Source organism: Vicia villosa, linkage group LG4 (assembly GCF_029867415.1).
Source record: "Vicia villosa cultivar HV-30 ecotype Madison, WI linkage group LG4, Vvil1.0, whole genome shotgun sequence".
Classification (NCBI taxonomy): Eukaryota; Viridiplantae; Streptophyta; class Magnoliopsida; order Fabales; family Fabaceae; genus Vicia; species Vicia villosa.
In genome coordinates, this window is record NC_081183.1 from 184886698 (window position 1) to 184906823 (window position 20126).

The following is a 20126-nucleotide window of genomic DNA, read 5'->3' on the forward strand; positions in this document are numbered from 1 at the left end:
GAATTCATTTTCCAATGTGGTATCGGGATGAAGTTGTTTTCCAATGTGATACTTGTGCCTAAATAAGGTTTGGATGTTAAGTGGTTAACATTATGATACTGCAATTGAGATGATCCTTAGAGAAGTGCTAACAAAGCCTTCTGTTGATCTGGTGTGAAAACCAAAGAACTACAATCTTGCTTATTTTCTTCATTAAATTCATATTAGGATTCTTCAGTATTGCCTTCAACAATTGCACGATTATTGGTTGCATCATCTTGCTGCCAATGAGGAGGAAATCCATGTTTTTTAATCAAAAATCTAATTATGATTAGTCATCCCACAATGAGTACAACTTCTCGTGCCTCTACCTCAGTCATCACGAAATATTCAATCTCTTGTGCCTCTACCACATTAACTTGGATTTCCTATTTTTGAGAATTCTGATTTTAATCTGGAAAAGCAAAATCTTTGGACTTATTAAGTGGTATGACAATTTGTCTTTCTTGTTGAACAAGTAATGAGTAAACTTTACAAATATTTGAAAGAGGGTCCACCAACATGAATTGTTACCTAAATGTTGAGTATTGATCATTCAATCCATTGAGAAATCTAATAACTTGGTCTCCATCTTTGTAACTACTTATTGAGCTTTGTATAATAGGAAGAAATATAAGAAGCACCTTGCTTTCAAGTGTAAATTTCTTCGAATATCTGAAATTCTTAAGATATCTCCTTAGTAAAAACGATATTTCAATTCACTCTACATTTGAACTGAACTTTTCATCCACAAAATGCTTTGAGCAATTTTTTATTCATAAGAATTGTTAATCCACGACATAATCATTGTGTCGTGCCTATCCCAAGCGATTGAATTATGATCTTCACCAGGTAGTCGAGGCAAAACATCATTGATGAAGTGTAATTTATTCTTTGACCTTAGAGCCATGGTCATGGAACGAGATCAATAATGATAATTTTTGTTGGAGAGTAGTCGGAAAACAAGAACCGATGTTGGATTCTCATTTAGGTGCATGAAATAGGGATTTAGAGTATCAGTTTGATGATAACCCTCGTTAGCATTTGAAGAAAGGTCATCCATTAGCACCGTTGGAAGAGCTTGTAATAGACATGTTGAGATGAAGACAGAGTATGAAAAAAAAATAGAAAGGATATATATGAAAGATGAAAGAAAACTGAGATTGGTGAGCGGAAAATTAATCAAATCCAGCAGGGTGAAGCTTGATTATAGGTCGATGATATCGTGTTAAAACTTAAACTAAACATGGAGAAAAAGCAATATCTATGAAGCACGGACTCTGACACGGACACTGCGACACGACACGACACGGACACTCCGACACCGATAATATAAAAAACATAAGACACCGACACCGCTACATATACGGTAGTATTTAAGTTTCATTTATCTATCTATTATTAAAAGAGTTAAAAATATTCTAATGAAAATTAATATCTTTAATTTTTCATCGATAATATTGTTTCAATACATGTCCAAAAGATATGTAAGGTATGTTGAAAACTAATATTTTTGGAAAAGCATGTCTGAATTGTTCTACAAGCGTTGTTTGAATGTAATACGCGTGTCCGACACCGATTTAAAGAGTGTCGAAACAATGAAAAAATCTATTTTTTTGGGTGACACTTCTCTGACTTTTCCGACACTTGTCTGACTTTTTTGACACGTGTCGTACGGGTGTCATACAAGTGTCGGACACCGACGCGTGTCAGACACCGCGACATGCCTACTCTTAGAGGTGTCCGTGCTTCATAGAGCAATATAGAAGAAATTACAATAGTGATGAACAAGCTTTCTTTACTCACAAAATTTGAAATCTGACAATGGCATAAGGTTACTTATATAGCAAGTGACTCAAAGTGTAAAACTTCATAACAATTTTTCTAAATGTTTTCCAAATCAGTTAGGTTCAGTTATAATTTTGTTATTCCCAGGCTAACTAACTTCTCTTTCTCCTTATCACATTTAACACGAGATGAGACCAATTTCCGATGCGGTACCGGGATGAAGCCATTCTATGATGCGGCACCGAGATGACGGCAATTTCCGATGCAGTACGATCTTTGACTCCTACTGGTGCAAAAGCCGCACCATAAACCACGGTTTGCATTACTCTCACTTTCATTCTAATAGACGAATGCTAGCTGTCTCAGTTTAGTGGAACCTTTGTAATTTGAATAGAGGTTATAGAAATTAATTGACATGTTTATAAGTCTCCTGGAGTTTTTTTCCAAATTCCAAGCTCATTGCATCGTGAAAGGTATTTGATGCTCTCATTTCACAGCATTGATGTGGTGCTCTCTTTTATCTTCTGCATAAAGTCACCCTAAATATTTGAGCCCGCATTGCAGCTTCAAGCATGATCACAACCAATTTGGAAAGTCTAAAACCTTTAGCTAATGCAGGTAATATATAGAAAACACTAATCAACTATCAAAGATGGAATAAAATAATTCTCATATTAGATTTTTGAAAACTAACATAATCAAACTCAGAAATCATAAAGAGAAAGTGTTTCAAAATGTTTTAGAATTTTTCCTCTCTACTTTGTTTCCCCATCGTAAATAACTTCAACTTGTCTTGACGCTCTCTTGAACCGATTTAGTTCGGTCCCCAACTCTGGTTTGACATGTATACTAGGGCTCACATACATCTGCTCTAGCAAAGGAGAATATAGAAGTAGAAATTTGATTAAATCTAATTCGGATTTGGTACCAGAGATGTCTACAATACTCACACGTCGTGCTCCGAGGGGTATGGTTGGTCCAATAAAGATATCTTCCCAACAATAGGAGACCTGTGCTAAAAGGGCAGACCCCTCCTCCTCCATCATCTCCTACATGCAATGGTTACAAATTTATGGATCAAACGGAAAGGAGACAAAGTTGTATCCATGAGAGATATAAAGCACATTTAAACTATGAAAGTAACATTCTATTTACTGATAAAAACAGAAAAAATAAAATGAAGTACACAAGTCTCTTATTTATAAGACTCGACCGCGCTGATACTGTAACTAACTCCATCTAAATTGCAATTGATTCATAACTTATGTTAGCAAATCATAACTCACAAGTACAAGTCTTAGAAACTAACTGCCAAGACTAGACAATTGCTTTAAGCAAAAAAGATTTCAATTTCTGTACTAACTTTTGTTAAACACAATGTCATTTGTGGTTAAACAATTGTAATTGTTTGAGTAAAGATTTTTTACGTTCAACAACTATGCATAACATTGAACAAACCGAACTAAATGAGTACTCACATATAATTCTATTTCTTGAAGATTAGGTGAACTTCTGAGCAAGCAAAGAACAGCCGAAATTTCCTTCAAGTTGTTGAAGTCTATACATAAACTAAGATAACTTAGATTGATACAAGATTTAGGAAGCTTTACAGGCACAACACCATCAGCCAAATACTGAAACAAAAAAGAGTGGTGTAAAAAATGCAATGGTTAGAGCTCAAAAAGGACCACAGCGGAAAATTAAAATAGTCACTCCCACAGTTAAATTCAACATTTAGATGCTCAAGTATTATACCTTTATAAAACAGCTATAGATCTCCAGGCTTTGTAAGTGAGGTAGATGACTGAAAAAGTTGAGCAATTTGCTAGAGCATTCGTCCGATCTACTTTGATTGCTTTCAATATTCATATACATGTCTAAAACAATAGTTACCTTAGTTAGTTGGAAAGTGTTTTCAAAGATAACACTCTCTAATTTGCCACCATTTAAGTAAAAAATCTTGAGATTTGGTGCGTGAATAATAGCTTGGGTGAAACCATCAAAAAATGCTAATTTCAAATCTTCAAGCAAAGGACATCCGGATATCAAATTTTCAAAGGCATCTTGAGTTATTGTAACGCCAGCCAGTTTAAGAATTTTCAAGTTCCTAAAGCCTCTAAATGCAGATGGAGGATTAATCCAACAATGATATAATTCTAAAAGATGTAAACTTTGACAAGAAAATAAGTAGCAAGGTAACTTATAGGGCTGCTCATTCCATACCACCAGCTCAAGTTCTTTGATAGACTTTCTTGTTAAATAAAGTATCCACCTATCAAAGTTAGTGTCACTCATGACATCCCGAAAGAAGAGCGCAAACTTGTTGATTGGCCCGGAATGAAGTGAAAATACTTGATCAATAATTGTCAAAAGTTCACTCGCAACAATATCTGAAGGGCGGGAAGGTGCAGAGACACATTTTCTATCAAACACAAGATTTGGTATTGTGGTCCATTTGTACCTCCATATTTTTGATAAAGCACTTGTAGTCACAGCATGCCTAATGGGCAAGTGTGACAGAATCTGGTCTATTATATGACCTGGTAACCAACTAATTCTATCCTCCAGCTCCGCATCAATCACGGTTGGGCGAGCAGACTTTGATGGTTTTGTTGCCTTTAGATAGATATATTGATATTCAAACAAAGGGAACATACAAGAATCAGAAAACAAACTAAGTTAGTGTATATACATGTATCTATATATATATGCTAGAATTCATGCTAGTTCCACCTATAGAGAAGTTAGAAACACAAGTCTCTCTGTCGGTGTAACACCCACACAAACATTCTATTTTTCAGAGGTGTCGGTGCGACATAGTTTGAAGCAATAGAATGCATGTTATAATATTTACACACTTAGTAAAAATTACCATATGAAGCTCTACCGATTGAGTATATTCCTCTGAATGTGAATCTAAAACAAAAAAATAAAAACATAAATTAGAGATAGAAAAAGTAACAAGAAGAGAAAAAGAAGCAAGAAAGGATTCAAAATCTTACCTAATGTGGAAGTGAAGACGAGAGAAAGCAAGAGTTGAAAAATAGGGCAATTTGAAACTATATATACATTATGGAGGACACGAGATTGGGCTTTGCATTATCTTAATTGGGCCGTCTTACCATACAAATCTCCTGGAAGAATTTACTTGCCGTCATCCCTTTTTATACCTATACTCCTTTCACTCTCTAATTACTTTTTATTCCCATATTACCCTCATAAATAACTTTAAGTGAAATTTTAGTTTTATGATTGAATTAAATTAATTGATTTTTTTTTATTCTTAATGTACAAGTTTAATAAATGCTATTTGTACACCACTTTTTACATTTAAATCATACATCATCGTATACACTGTTTAACGTATTTATACAACATAATTATAAGATTGTGTCGTTAACCAACATCGCAATTGTATTAACTACAAAAATATATGTCATTAACCAATTATTTTTCTAATAATTCATTAACCACTTTCACTACTTTACTAACCAATAAAATACATAGTATTAATCAAGTTTGACACTAAATTATAAATGTATTAGTCAACTTTTATACTTTATTAACCAACTTTATTTTACTATTTAATTTTTTTATTTTTGAGAACTCATTAACCAAGCTATAAACTGTATTAACCAACTTTATATATAGTATTAATCAAAGTCTGAAATATATATATATATATATATATATATATATATATATATATATATATATATATATATATATATATATATATTAATTGTTTTATGTTAGAATATATATTTACCAAACTTTAAACTGTATTAATAAAGTTTTGATATTTTATTAACCAAAATAGTTTTAAAGAAGAATATATTAAAACATTAAAATAATATTAAGATTATTATATACGGTATAATATATGATTTCAGCGTATGAATAGCATTTTCCTTAATAAAGTTGGTCAACATGTTTCATTTAATATTGAACCATAATAGTAATACGTAAAAAAAAGTGTAAGCTACCATTGCTGGAAATTAATTGTGTAACATTTTATGTTAGCATTTCAGTAGCTTTGGCTTACAAGAAATTTTCATTTGGACATTGGAAATCTATCATATAAGAAAATTATATGTTATGGAAAAGACCAAAATACCCTACTTGCTCATAAACTTGCCACATGGATAGTTTAATCATCTCCCAAGTCATTTACTTGAGTTTTTCTTTTATACCACTAAAAGCTACTTTTTAGTAATACTATTTTTTTATTCAAATCAACTTTTTCTTTCACATCAACACTACTTTTTTTTCTTTACACACTTCTTTCTCCTATCACTTCTTGTAATCTTTTTCTACTTTTTCTTTCTTCTTCCCTCATACACAACTCTTTGCTACCAATTATAAATTTGGTTTTCCAACAAACCAACTACATCCCAACCATAAATTACAATCTATATTTTATTATGTTAAAATAAAATTATTAGTTTATAATATATATAATATATTTCATTTTTTATTTATTTTGAAATTAGAACATATTTTTAAAAGAAAATGCTTTTCACTTCATATTCACGTCAAATTTGAGGAAATAAATGCTACTTCCTCCCTTCTCTAAGCAAAATTTTTGTTTTCAATAAAAAAGGAAATAGAACTTTTGTAAACTTCTTATTTGTATTTATTTTAAATATTTTTTTAAATTTATATAAAAAATATAAATTCAAAAATTTTATAAATATTTTCTAAACTAAAAAAAATATTTTAATTGAATTATAAAAGGAAATTTTAGATCAATTTATCAAAACAAACAAAAAAATTATTTAAAAAATTATTTTATGGTTGCTATTGTATTTTTTTAAATAGTTTTATTTTTATATTCTTAGTAAATGTGTGATCTTAATATCTATTTTTAAATTAAAAATCAATGTTACAAAATATAACGAGAGATCCACACACTAACACTATTGATTCAATATTTGTTCCTTCTATTTTATTTTCTTAAAGTTTTATTATTAATTATAAAAATTATAACAAGTTTAGATATTTGTAGTGAGTTAATAAAATTTTAATAAATTTTATTTTTTCAAATCATATAAATTATATGAAACGGAAAAAATGTGACTAATGATCCCAATATTGAATCTAATGTTTTTGATTATATATGACCAAATTATAATTTATCATTTTTTAAAATACCACATTAAAACAATTATAAAGGGAACATAAAGCTACTAATCAAAATATAAAATAATAATGGGAACAAGTTTACTATTGTGTCAAATATTTTTGTAAATAATGTCAAAATAATGGGGAAAATAAATTAATTGATTAAAATATTAAATAATAAAAATTCATTCAATATTTTTTTTAATTTATCTAGAAAAATATAAATCCATAAATTTACTCTTTAAATGACTAAAATATCAATATTCAAAATTTTATTTTTTATCCAAATATTTTCATATAGGTAAAAAAATTATTATTGATTAATCCAAATATTAACGAAAACATGAAGTTACTGATCATAATATTGCATATTAGCGGGAACATGAAGTTACTGATTATTTGTATTGAATATTAACGGGAACATGAAGTTACTGATCATAATATTGATTTTTAACGGGAACCTGATTTTACTGATTAAAATATTGAATATTAAAGGGAACATGGAGTTACTGATCAAAATAATGAATATTAACGGGAACATGAAGTTACTGATCAAAATAGTGAACATTAACGGAAACATGAAGTTATTGAAACAATATTGCATATTAACGGGAACCTAAAGTTACTGGTCACAATATTGCATATTAACGGGAGCCTATCGTTATTGATTATTTGTACTGAATAGTAGCTGAAATATGAAGTTACTGATCATAATATTGAATTTTAACGGGAACCTGAAGTTATTGATTAAAATATTGAATATTAATTGAAACATGAAATTACTGATCAAAATAGTGATTATTAACGGGAATATGAAGTTACTGATCACAATATTGCATATTAACGGGAACATGAGGTTACTTATTATTTGTATTGAATATTAACGGAAACATGAAGTTCCTGATCATAATATTGATTTTTAACGGGAACCTGATGCTACTAATTAAAATATTGAATATTAAAGGAAACATGGAGTTACTGATCAAAATAATGAATATTAACGAGAACATGAAGTTACTGAGCAAAATAGGGAACATTAACGGAAACATGAAGTTACTGAAACAATATTGCATATTATCGGGAACCTAAAGTTACTGATCACAATATTGCATATTAACGGGAACATGAAGTTACTGATCACACAATATTGAATATTAACGGGAACCTAAAGTTGCTGATTCAAATATTGAATATTAACGGGAACATGAAGTTATTGATCACAATATTGAATATTAACGGGAACCTGAAGTTACTGATTAAAATATTGAATATTAACGAGAACATGAAGATACTTATCAAAATATTGAATATTAACGGGAACATGAATTTACTTATCAAAATGTTAATTACTTTCAATATACATTTTTTTCTATTAAAAAAATTTACATCTGAAACAAATGCGCGTCCCGTACCAGAACCCGTGCGAATGCACGGGTTTGTTACTAGTTATTACATATTGGTTTACCTTAGATATTGTGGGTGATATAGTTAGTGTTGTATTCAACAATGATATGGTGGAAAACATGCATAGATTATTGAAGGTGTTAAAGAGATAATATTTGTATATTGAGAATATTCTATAGAATATTCTTTAGTCTATATAGACTAGAACAAAACTAGTGACAAACCCGTGCGTTCGCACGGGTTCTGGTACGGGACGCGCATTTATATTAGATATATATTTTAATAAAAAAATGTCTGGTACCCGTGAAAAAATAATAATTGAATGTATAATTAATAAAAAAATATTTCGATCATCAATAACATTAAAATAATTTCAAAATAAAATTATTAGTATCAATTACAAAAACATTTGAATTAATAATAGTAAATTTTCTTATATAAAAATAATGGTTAATTAAAAAAATAAGTATTGTTGTGATAGTGATCAGTAAAAAAAATTATAATAGTAACATATTATTGTGATAGTGATCAGTAAAAATATCAAAATATTATTGAAGAAAGAAAAAAAATGAACTGGAAGATAAGTGTATAAGTTTTTAAAAACTATTATTGTTAAAAAAAAACTATTAAACACATAATTTGTACAAAAAAAATCAATTCTAAAATATATGGATTATTCATTTATATATTATACCCGTGCGTTCGCGGGGATTTTGATAAGGTTATCTATGCGTTCACACGGTACTGGTGTGTTACCCGTGCGTTCGTACGGGTATTGATCGGGTACGCACAATTTTTTAACATATATAAATTGTCATTTATAAAAATATTTGTATCATCAATATATATTTTTATAATTATAAAAATATTTGTATTATTAGTAGACTTTTTTCAATTTATAAAAATATTTGTTTCAATAAAACACTTTTCCCCGTTTATACAAATATTCATATTTTAATTGTTATGTGAATATTTAAAAATATTTAATATATAAATAATTATAATATTAAAATAGACCATCAATAAATTTTTTTAATAATCTTTTCTTAATATATAGCTCACTTTCCATGTATTATCCTAACTAATGTTCATAAAGAAATTATAACATTGTATAAAAAGACAAAAAAAAAAAGTACAAATGTGGTTGACAAATAAAAAATCATATAAATATTTTGAGAATAAGTATACTATTAAGATGCATACATATTTATAGTAGTTAACATATATGCAGTATCATATTGCATTGAAATAAAAATTTATATTTTTAATCTTAAATTTTGGTTGAGTACAAATTCCTTAAAAGGTTCTAGATTAAAGGTTATCCTATTGTTCTATAAACATATCAAAAACTCAGTGTAAATCCATTGTACTTGTGCAGCTAGTTTCTTTTAGTCTTGACTTCAATTTTCTTGAATTTTTGGAAGTGATACAATATACCTTTAGCATTTATACTAATTTCAAACAGTGTTCGTTATTCTTATATATCACTTATCAGATAAAATTATTCCTTTTGTCTTACTGCTGAGAATGAGAGTATCATAATTACTTCAGAAAATAGTCAAATTATGGTTCCCTTTTCTTATATATGAACTGTTTGATATATATATTTAACCATTCAGACCCTTCAACTTTATAAATTAGTGACTTTATAAATACCTTTATAAATACAGGCAGAAGTAAAAAATAAGTCTGTATTTAAGATTTAAATGACAACATGCAGAACCATGACTTTGATTGATCTCAAATGATCACTGCATTGGTCTGCCGACAAAACAGGCTACATTCACTATCATATTTGTTTCCAAATCATTCACCCACACCAGACCAATCAAAATCTTGATATAAACATAACTCCGAAAAGATCAGATGCAACAGTGCATAAACCGATACAATGCATCTCCAAATTCAATTGGTTTTGTAATGCCAATTGCATAGAACCAAAGGCTACTGCTCCTCATAACTGCAGCACATGACAGGTACCCCGGAAGAATTATTGTCGGCTTCATGATTTCCTCCAACCGCACCTACCAAACAAAATTGAGCAAACACCACAGCACCCAAGTTAGACAAAAAAAGAATATGCTAGCACATCAACCGAACCACACCGTGTACAATAGCCAGAAATCAAGAAGACAATACTAAACATTAGTAGAAAAAACCAAATATATTAAAGTGCAATTCAAGAAGAGCGTATATGTTCGACGCTAATCGGATGTAGATATCTGTCTATTCGGCGGAGATGAGCCGACATAAAATTGTGAAGCTTAGTTCCTACTAAATCCTCCTCCTCCTCCTCGCATATGTGCACCTAGTTCCTGCAAATTAAACATTAGCTGCAAATTAAACATTAGCATTCACTGTATCTTCAAATAACCTCATAACATTCAGCTTCTGCTTTGCAATTTCAAAGGCATTTAGCAATAGCTCATAACCTACTAAGTATAGTATTTATAAAATCTCTCACATTCGTTCATATCACCATTGAATAAGCCACTTCTCAGTCTCCTTCGATGCTGCAACATATCTTTGAATTGAGTCCAATCTAACAATTGTTGAATATGTACAGTTACCTACAGGAGATGATATAACAGAAAAGTTGCAACTTATCTATCATTATAAATCTAAAAAAATAGAAATAAAGATCTATAACAATTACCAAGATCGATATCGATGAGCAATGTGATGCATGCCGATGTACACGTTGCCGCAAACATAGAACGCAAGAGTAAAAGGAAGAGCACGATACCTCGTTAATCTCCGGAGAAAATCGCATCTACAACGGTAATTAATAACAATAATAATAACCTTGATGCATCAAAAACAGAGTAGGTATTGAAAGGACGTTAAGCACATTATGCGGCTAACACAGAAAGAATATTTCAATGATGTATTATTGATTGTGAAATAATGGATACCGTTCCAATCAGTCATACCTGAACTGATATCCTGCGTCTCTTCCAGAATCAGCTTACATGACAGAACATTCTCCCACTCTAACAAATAGGTGTAGCAGAGTTGTAGCATTTGAGTAGTGCCAAATCATGACGCTGCAGTTCTTCGGCCAACGCGAGCTACAAAACCAGCTTTGATTGGAGCAACTGATCTTCCTGATCCACACTGCAAGCAATACACCAGTTATTAACAACATAGAATTCAATTATTAACGACCAATCAGCCCGTATATCCAAAACAATAATCCAGACCAAACTTCTTAGATAAGTGCATCAGACTAACCTTCCTAAAAAATTATTCAGCAAAATTCGTTACAAAGAGAAAAAATCAAACATAATGCAAACTATAAGAAAATAGATGGATTCAAACTTCAAACCTAACAGAAATCGCAGCACAGAGCCTATCTCAGAAACCTATTAAATCAGAGCCCGAGAGAAGCATCGAGCCGCCTACATCCTGAAATGTATATGAAGTGAGATATCCGGATGTAGACGTGCTACTCAGTCAGCCATGCACTGGGGGCAACGTCACTCCCGACTCCGGGCAGCCTCATCACCGAACCTATACATACACATTCTACAGTCAATACTTCCTGCCCAAAATAATACACTCTTATGGACATTCAATTCAAGGAAAAAAGCTACTGCAAGTTACATAATTAACAACCATCCATACATCAAGTATTAACTTTCAACTTCCAAAACTTATCCCCTAACACTTATGTCCAATCAACATAGAATAAATTACTGCATCACAAAAACAATCATATTTAGTCAATACACAAGTTCAGGTTCAATAACAGAACCCACCTTAACATCTAACCTTCGATTTCCTTTTGACTTAACCTTTAACTACCAGCTAACACCGTCACCATTCCTGACCTGCACCGGGTAAACACATACCAGTCTAAGCAGCAAGCTAATACAACTTCAGGATCAGATGTGAACCCTCATATTTATTGTTTTTCGTGCAAATAAATTTGCATGTCTGGCTAAAACATAGCTCACATGTTCAAGTCCAAAACGTTTATGAAAAAGAAATCTCCCCAAAAGCATTGATTATGAGTGCTATACAATTTTAAAACAAAAAATAAGATATTGAATCATGAATAGCCAAGCTAAATTTCAAACCATGAATCCATACCATTATTAAATCAACCTAAAATTAGGGTTTAAGGGAGGGTAAGTTAATAACAAAACCTAAACTGAAAAATTCAGACAGAGTTCATTCTGAATCTTACCACCACCACAGTCACTGACGGAAACACGTTGTTGCCAACGCAGATCGACCACCGTGAAACTGAACACCGCATATCTAACGCACATCACGATAACCATACAATCAGACACATTTAATAAAAGCATAGTAACAAAATCTTACCAATGGTATGGATAGTAGTGACGATATGAAAAGGGGATCTGAAAAGGTTCGGTAAAACGAATGCTCTGGATTGCTGCGATTGAACGATTACAGATCTGAAAAGGGTAAAACTGAAGGATATGAAGATTTTGAAATGAATGTAAAACAATAAAGTAAAAATCAAACCTCTAAAATCTGAGGAGAATCGGCGTCTTCTTCGTCGTATACGATTCAACTCCGACCATAAATTCCATAGGTTCAGCAAACAAACCATCAACATCACGATATCATCAGCAACGTGTTCACCGTCTCCATCAACATCATATTCATCTGCACAGAAATCAGAAGAGAACAATATCAGAAAGAGAGAAGAGGAAGAGGAAGAGAGAGGTAGAGGAAGAGAGAGAGAACGTGGTTTTTTCAAAATAGAAGCAACCCTAGTGTTGGTAGTAGACAGCAAAAGAAAAAGCAAAAGCAAAAGCAAAGAAATGCAAAGGAGGTAGCCACGTGGCTCTCTAACAAAGCAAAAGGGCAGTTGGGTCTTTTCCAGAGCATCTAATTTTCTTATATTGTAGATATACTTTACTATATTTCTCATTTCTTATGCAATTAATATCATAAGTTATAATGTTTTTTTATATAATACAAATTTTGTATCCAAATCACAATTTTATTCAAATGCTTTTCACTCTTTCACATTCAAACATGATATCAAGTGGTTATTGAGAGGCAACTTTTTATTGTGCTTTATCTAGTTGATCCAATGGTGATAAAAAAATTCAGCAAATCGTATCCCAACTCTAGTTTGCCATCCTATTACTTTCATGACTCATTCCACCATTAGATTTTCGTAACCTTCTGGTCACCACAGTCTTTGTCGTCATAGTCGTCACTGATTCCAACGATTTTCCAACACACCACCCCTGCAGAGATAAGCGCCTTTTCGGATCCGACTCATCCTTAGAGAATCACCAGAAACCACCTCTATATACATCAATGTAACCTCCGCGTACAAGCCTCACGCCCAATACCTAAACCACGCATGACAATGCGTCTAGTGGCCAATTCTTGAAAAAAAATTGTCTCCTAGCTCATCTCCTTGTTCCAATTCCATATTCGGTCTTAGTTTTCAATTTCAACTCACGAAAAAGCGTGCTTTAGTTTAAACAACCCTTGTTTTGTCGTTCGTCGCGACCACCACTATTCTCCAAACACTGAGGGAGCTTGTTTGCACGTTTTTCAGCCACCCATTCTCATGGAAGATCACTCTGCCATTGATTATGTCACTTTTATCAAAATTATGCTCATCCCGTGCAAGAAACTAACAAGGACAGTTAAAATTCGTACAAAGGAAAGAGAGCAACAACAACTTATGGTTACTGTTTCGGTCGCTGATTACATTGAGTTCCTTCAGTTTGAAGCAACTCATCAACCATCATCTTCTGCCTTCGTTGCTCAGTCTGATAATCAAGTAGCCTTTATTTCCATATTTTACTCCCTTGGTCCTTAGGTCCTGGACTCTAGTGCCTCTGATCATATGGCTGATAATACATTTCTTTAATCTCATTTGTCTTATTATGATTTGGTGCCTTTTGTCACTGTTGTGGATGACTCTAAAATGAAAGTTCAAGGCATTGGTCAAATACACCCACTTCCAAACTTTTCTTTAGATTATGTGTTTTATATTCCTGGCTCTCCTTTTAATTTATGTTAAAAAGCTCACCTGTACTCTTGATTGTTCAATTCTATTTATTGATAATTCTATTTATGTCCAGGATCAATATACAGGACAAATGATCGGAATAAGGAGTAAGTCTGGAGGATTTATCACCTATCACCATTGGTGGCATGTGTTTATATTGCTTCTCAAAGTCTTACACATCAAACTATGGGTCATCCTAACTTTAATAAAATGCTTGTGTTTTAATTTATGATTCACTCTACTTCCTATGTCTCTTTTGTTTCTGCTCTGAATTTTGTGTATATTCTTAAGTTATATATGAAATTATGTCTGATCCCAATTAGCGTCATACAATAGTGGGAGAAATGGTTGCATTGCATTCAATAGCATTAGGGACTAGATGGTCAGATTGATCGTTTTAAAGTCCGTTTGATAGCAAAAGAATACGCACAAATATATGGTCTTGATTATGGTGACACATTTTCTCTGGTGGCCTAGATCACTTTAGTCTATCTCTTTCTTGCCATGGATGACATTCATCATTGGTTGTTTCATCAAATGGACATTAAAAAACCTTTTTACAATGAGAATTGGAGGAGGAGGTTTATATGGATTAGCCTCCAGGTTTTACTCTACCTGGAAATTCTAGACTTGTTTGTCAACTTTGTCATTCTCTATATGGGCTAAAATAGTCCTCAGATGCTTGGTTTGGTCGCTTTAACTCTATTATGATATAGTTTGGTATGAATAGATGTGAAGTAGATCACTCTATCTTCTTCCTCCATTCCTCCACAAGTTGGTGCATCTTTCTTGTGGTCTTTGTCGACGACATTGTTATCACTAGAGACAATATAGAAGGTATCTAGTGTCTCAAAACTCATCTTTAAAAAAAACAAGCACAAGACTTGGGTCCACTCAAATACTTAGGCATTGAAGTTGTCCAATCCCCATCAGGCATTGCAACTAATCAATGCCAATATACATTAGACATCCTAAGTGAAAATGGTGAACTTTATTGTTGTCCTATTAGTACACATATAGATCCCAACGTAAAGCTTCTTTTGGATCAAGGGAAGCCATTGAAAGACTCAGGAAGATATCGACGGCTTATGAGTAAACTCAACTATTATATAGTCACCAGACCAGATATTACATTTGCGATCATTATGAGTCAGTTTCTGAATGCTCTTTGTGATAGTCATTGGGATGCAGTCATTCAAATTCTTAGTTATATAAAGAATGCACTAGGAAAGAGACTGTTATATGAAGATAAAGGTGATGTTAAAATCATTTGTTATTCACATGCAGATTGGGCCAGATCATCGTTGGATAGGAGATCCTCATATGGATAATGTGTTTTTGTTGGAGGTAACATGATCTCATGAAAAAGTAAGAAACAAATACATTTGCGTTATCTAATGTTAAACCTGAATATCGTGTTATGCCAGTAGCCTCAAACGAGCTTGCATGACTTAAAAATTAGGCATGCATAATATGTTTGTTATATAAAATGAATGGTCAAATGTTATGGTTCCTGCAAAACAAGTGGCTACTAAAGATCCATTTGGTAATTTGATGGTTATAGGATTAATTCTCTTCAAGCATTGCACCAGTCTAGAATGAAAGTTTCAGGTTTACTTGTATTAGGAATAGTGCAAATGATACATGCGCCTAAATCAAGTTTGGATGTTAAATTGCTAATATTATGAGACTGCAAATAAGATGGTTTCGATGTTAAGTGGTTAATATTATGAGACTGCAATTGAGACGATCCTTGGAGAAGTGTTAACAAAGCCTTGTGTTGATCTAATGTGACCAAAGAACCATGATCTTGCTTATTTTCTTCATTGAATTCTGATTGGGATTCTTTCTATCTTTCGTTCTACAGTTGCACAATTATTGAGTGCACCATCCAACATGCTGCCAATGGGGAGGAAAGCCATGATTTTTTAAGCAAGAATCTAATGTATAATTTAGTCATCCCACAATGAGTACAAATTCTTGTGCCTCTACCACGACCACCATGAAATCCGCCACCTCTTGTGCCTCTACCACGAAAACTTGGATTTCCTCTTTGTTGAGAATTCTGATTTTGATTGATAAAATAAAAAAATTTATGACATTCTGTCTTTCTTGTTGAACAAGTAATGAGTTGACTTTATAAATATTTGGTATATAAGTAAACTTTCTAGAATACAAAGGTGGTGAGCACTTTCAAAGCAACCTCTGCAACATTTTGAGGATAATACTTTTGATAATTGGTTTATGGCAATTTATGCTGGTGCAAAACCTATCTTTAAATAGGTCTTGGCTGTAGGCGAGTCATGGCTGTTATGAATTCTATTATGATTTCTTATTAATACTTTGGGAGATTAAAAATCCCAGACAATAGCAAGCTCATAAACACCGAATCGTGGGAGCTCAGACCACGAGAGCTTGGACTTGTGATGAAAGAAAAACTATAAGAGATTGTAACTACGCACATAAATAAATATAATGGCAGCTCCCTGTCTACTTCAGAACCCCGATACCTGCGAGTATTCTGCCTCTAGGAAGTTATGAATTCATGTCAAAATAATGAAGCTTAGAAGACTCAAAGAGCTTACCAGATCCCAAAGTGATGGAGGTTTCTAATGTTTCAAAGCTGCTAGTGAGATACAATAATTTCTAATGTCTTAAATCAACAAATCCTAACTTTAAGTAAAATCAATTATAAAGACAAAATCAATTCTACTTTAAAAGAATCAAACATGCCAAAATCAATTTTACACCAGTAAATCACTTTTGGCTCTTGAAAAAGCGGAACCAAAGAATTTGTAAAACTATATTAAACCAAATAGCTGCTAAATAATCATATATACATTTTGTATTCAAGTCAAACAGAATTGGTCATTGATGTATCATATAAGAGAGCAAACTTCTCAAGGATTAACTTAGCTTCTGACTATTGTAGTTTTAGAATGGCATGACATAATAGTTAACGGTAAAAATAACACCAGTTGCATATGTTCTCAACAAGTAGCTTGTGGTGAGCTAACTAATATCAAATGAGTCTTACTTTAAATATAAGGTCTAGAGTTTGAAACATGGAAACTAACATAATCAAACTCAGAAATCATAAGCAGAAAGTGTTTCAAAATGTTTTGGAAATGTTCCCCCTCTACTTCGTTTCTTCATTTGGACTAATGCATCCAATAGGGTGTCTTTGGACAGTAGTTTCCCCATCGTAAATAACTTCAACTTGTCCTGAAGCTCTCCTGAACCCACTTATTTCGGTCACCAACTCTGGTTTGACATTTTTACTAGGCTTCACATACATCTTCTCTAGCAAAGGAGAATATAGAAGTAGAAATTTGATTAAATCTATTTCAGATTTGGTACCAGAGATGTCTACTATCCTCACATGTCGTGCTCCGAGAGGTATGGTTGGCTCAAAAAAGATATCTTTCCAACAATAGGAGACCTGTGCTAAAAGGGCAGTCCCATCCTCCTCCTCCTCCTTTGGCTCCTACAACAATAGGAGGCAAAGTTGTATGCATGAGAGATATAAAGCACAATAAAACTATGAAAGTAACATGGTATTTACTGATAAAAAAACAGAAAAATAAAATGAAGTACACAAGTCTCTTATTTATAAGACGCTGCCGTACTGATATTGTAACTAACTCCGTCTAAATTGCAATTGATACCTAACTTTTGTTAGCAAATCATAACTCACAATTACAAGTCTTAGAAATTAACTTCCAAGTCTAGACAGTTACTTTAAGCAAAAAGATTTCAAAGTCTCTACTAACTTTTGATAAACACAATGTTATTTGTGGTTAACAAATTGTAATTGTTTTAGTAGAAATTTTCTACATTCAACAACTATGCATAACCTTGACCTCAAGTTGCTTCTTTAACTTACTTATTTGGCCAACAACCAAAATTTTCCGCTTTTCAAATTTTCATTTACTTTTGAACACTTTAACAAAAATACTTGCTCTTTGTCTAATTTAAATTATAACCGTATTTAAATGCATAGTATAGTTATAGATATAATGCCGTGCTTAAGCATACAACGCTGAGGCATGTACCCATGCAAAAATTCTAGTTTTTGAAGCAAGCCAAAACAAAATTAAATGAGTACTCACATATAATTCTAGTTTTTGAAGATTAGGTGAACTTTTGAGCAAGCAAAGCACAGCCGAAATTTCCTTCAAGTTGTTGAAGCGTATACATAAGCTAAGATAACTTAGACTGATACAAGATGTAGGAAGCATTACAGGCACAACACCAGCAGCCAAATACTGAATCAAAAAAGAATGGTTAGAGCTCAAAAATGACCACAACGAAAAATTAAAAGAGGTAAAACTGTCAGTCTGCACTACATCACTAATTATTTTCTTGATTATTCCATCGCATAAGTCATGCTTATATAGACACACGTATAACGAAATTACACAAATCCTATTAGACGTTTAAGTATTATACCTTTAAAAAACAGCTACAAATCTCCAGGCTCTGTAAGTGAGGTAGATGACTGAAAAGGTTGAGCAATTTGCTAGAGCATCCGTGCGATCTACTTTGATTGATTTCAAAGTTCATATACATGTTTAAATCAATAGTTACCTTAGTTAGTTGGAAAGTGTTTTCAAAGATAATACTCTCCAATATACCACCTTTGACGTCATAAATCTCAAAATTCTTGAGATTTGGTGCGTGAATAATAGCTTGGGTGAAACCATCAAGCCATGTCAATCTCAAATCTTCAAGCAAAGGGCATCCGGATATCAAATTTTCAAAGGCAACTTGAGTTATTGTAACGTCATCCAATTTAAGAATTTTCAAGTTCCTAAATCCTTTAAATGCAGATGGAGGATGAATCCAACAATGATATAATTGTATACGATGTAAGCTTTGACAAGAATATAAGCAGCAAGGTAACTTATAGGGCTGACAATTCCATATCTCCAGCTCAAGCTCTTTGATAGACTTTCTGGTTAACCAAAGTATCCACCTATCAAAGTAAGTCTCAATCACGGGTTCCTGATAGAAGAACACAAACTTGTTGATAGGCCCAGAATGACGTGAAAGTACGTGATGAATAATTCTCAAAAGTTTGATCGCAACAATATCTGAAGGGCATCGGGAAGGTTCATAGACACATTCTCTATCAAACACAAGATTTGGTATTGTGGTCCATTTGTACCTCCACATTTTTGATAAAGCACTTGTAGTCACAGCATGCCTAATGGGCAAGTGTGACAGAATCTGGTCTATTATATGACCTGGTAACCAACTAATTCTATCCTCCAGCTCCGCATCAATCACGGTTGGACGAGCCGTCTTTGATGGTTTTGCTGCCTTTAGATAGATATATTGATACAAGACACAAGAATCAGAAGACAAACTAAGTTAGTGTATATAAATATATGTATATGTATGATAGAATTCATGCTAGTTCCACCTATAGAGAAGCTAGAAACACACGTCTCTCTTAATATGAAGCACTGACACTCTAAATACACTGACACAGCGACACTGGTGATAATTAAAAAAATGAATAAATTAAATATAACCACAAGTGTCGGTGTTACACATTTATTTTTTAAGGTAGACGTCGGTGCTACATAGTTTGAAGCAATGAAATGCATGTTATATAATATTTACACAAGTAGTAAAAATTACCATATGAAGCTACGGATTGAGTATATTCCTCTGAATGTGACTGCTACAACAAAAAAATAAAAAACGTAAATTAGAGATAGAAAAAGTAAGAAGAAGAGAAAAAGAAGTAAGAAAGGATTCAAAATCTTAC

The 20126-nt window shown here is 32.4% G+C and overlaps 2 protein-coding genes and 1 long non-coding RNA gene across 8 annotated transcripts in view; all 3 read right to left on the bottom strand.

The window, feature by feature from the left end:
* Positions 1 to 2561: 2561 nt before the first annotated feature.
* LOC131598502 (F-box/FBD/LRR-repeat protein At1g13570-like) lies at positions 2562 to 4964 on the bottom strand. The gene is made up of 5 exons (XM_058871097.1): positions 4955 to 4964; positions 4679 to 4722; positions 3562 to 4422; positions 3285 to 3440; positions 2562 to 2855 (listed from the first exon to the last, which is right to left on the bottom strand). The coding sequence occupies exons 1-5, from the start codon at positions 4962 to 4964 to the stop codon at positions 2562 to 2564; spliced, it is 1365 nt and encodes a 454-aa protein (XP_058727080.1).
* Positions 4965 to 10454: 5490 nt separating this feature from the next.
* On the bottom strand, positions 10455 to 13225 carry LOC131596338 (uncharacterized). Of its 6 annotated transcripts, none has more exons than XR_009282285.1 (8): positions 12832 to 13225; positions 12667 to 12761; positions 12527 to 12585; positions 12096 to 12167; positions 11663 to 11847; positions 11268 to 11451; positions 10991 to 11107; positions 10455 to 10904 (listed from the first exon to the last, which is right to left on the bottom strand). It is a non-coding gene; the product is annotated as an uncharacterized LOC131596338 (long non-coding RNA). The 6 variants fall into 6 exon arrangements; XR_009282283.1 differs by having other exon boundaries at positions 10455 to 10649; positions 10771 to 10904; positions 12527 to 12761; XR_009282281.1 differs by having other exon boundaries at positions 10456 to 10649; positions 10799 to 10904; positions 12527 to 12761.
* A 4100-nt stretch (positions 13226 to 17325) lies between these two features.
* LOC131598503 (F-box/FBD/LRR-repeat protein At1g13570-like) overlaps positions 17326 to 20126 on the bottom strand; it is a 6343-nt gene continuing 3542 nt past the window's right edge. Inside the window, exons 3-5 of the mRNA XM_058871098.1 lie at positions 18800 to 19718; positions 18460 to 18615; positions 17326 to 17834 (exon numbers count right to left, since the gene is read on the bottom strand). Coding sequence (XP_058727081.1) covers positions 17487 to 17834; positions 18460 to 18615; positions 18800 to 19718 — 1423 coding nt within the window. The 3' untranslated portion in view covers positions 17326 to 17486. The remainder of the gene's footprint in view (positions 17835 to 18459; positions 18616 to 18799; positions 19719 to 20126) is intronic.

Coding starts and splice junctions, on each gene's coding strand:
- LOC131598502 (XM_058871097.1), bottom strand. Junction 3,441..3,561: donor TCTATAGCTGTTTTATAAAG/GTATAATACTTG, acceptor TTTTTGTTTCAG/TATTTGGCTGATGGTGTTGT. Junction 2,856..3,284: donor TTCAAGAAATAGAATTATAT/GTGAGTACTCAT, acceptor CATTGCATGTAG/GAGATGATGGAGGAGGAGGG.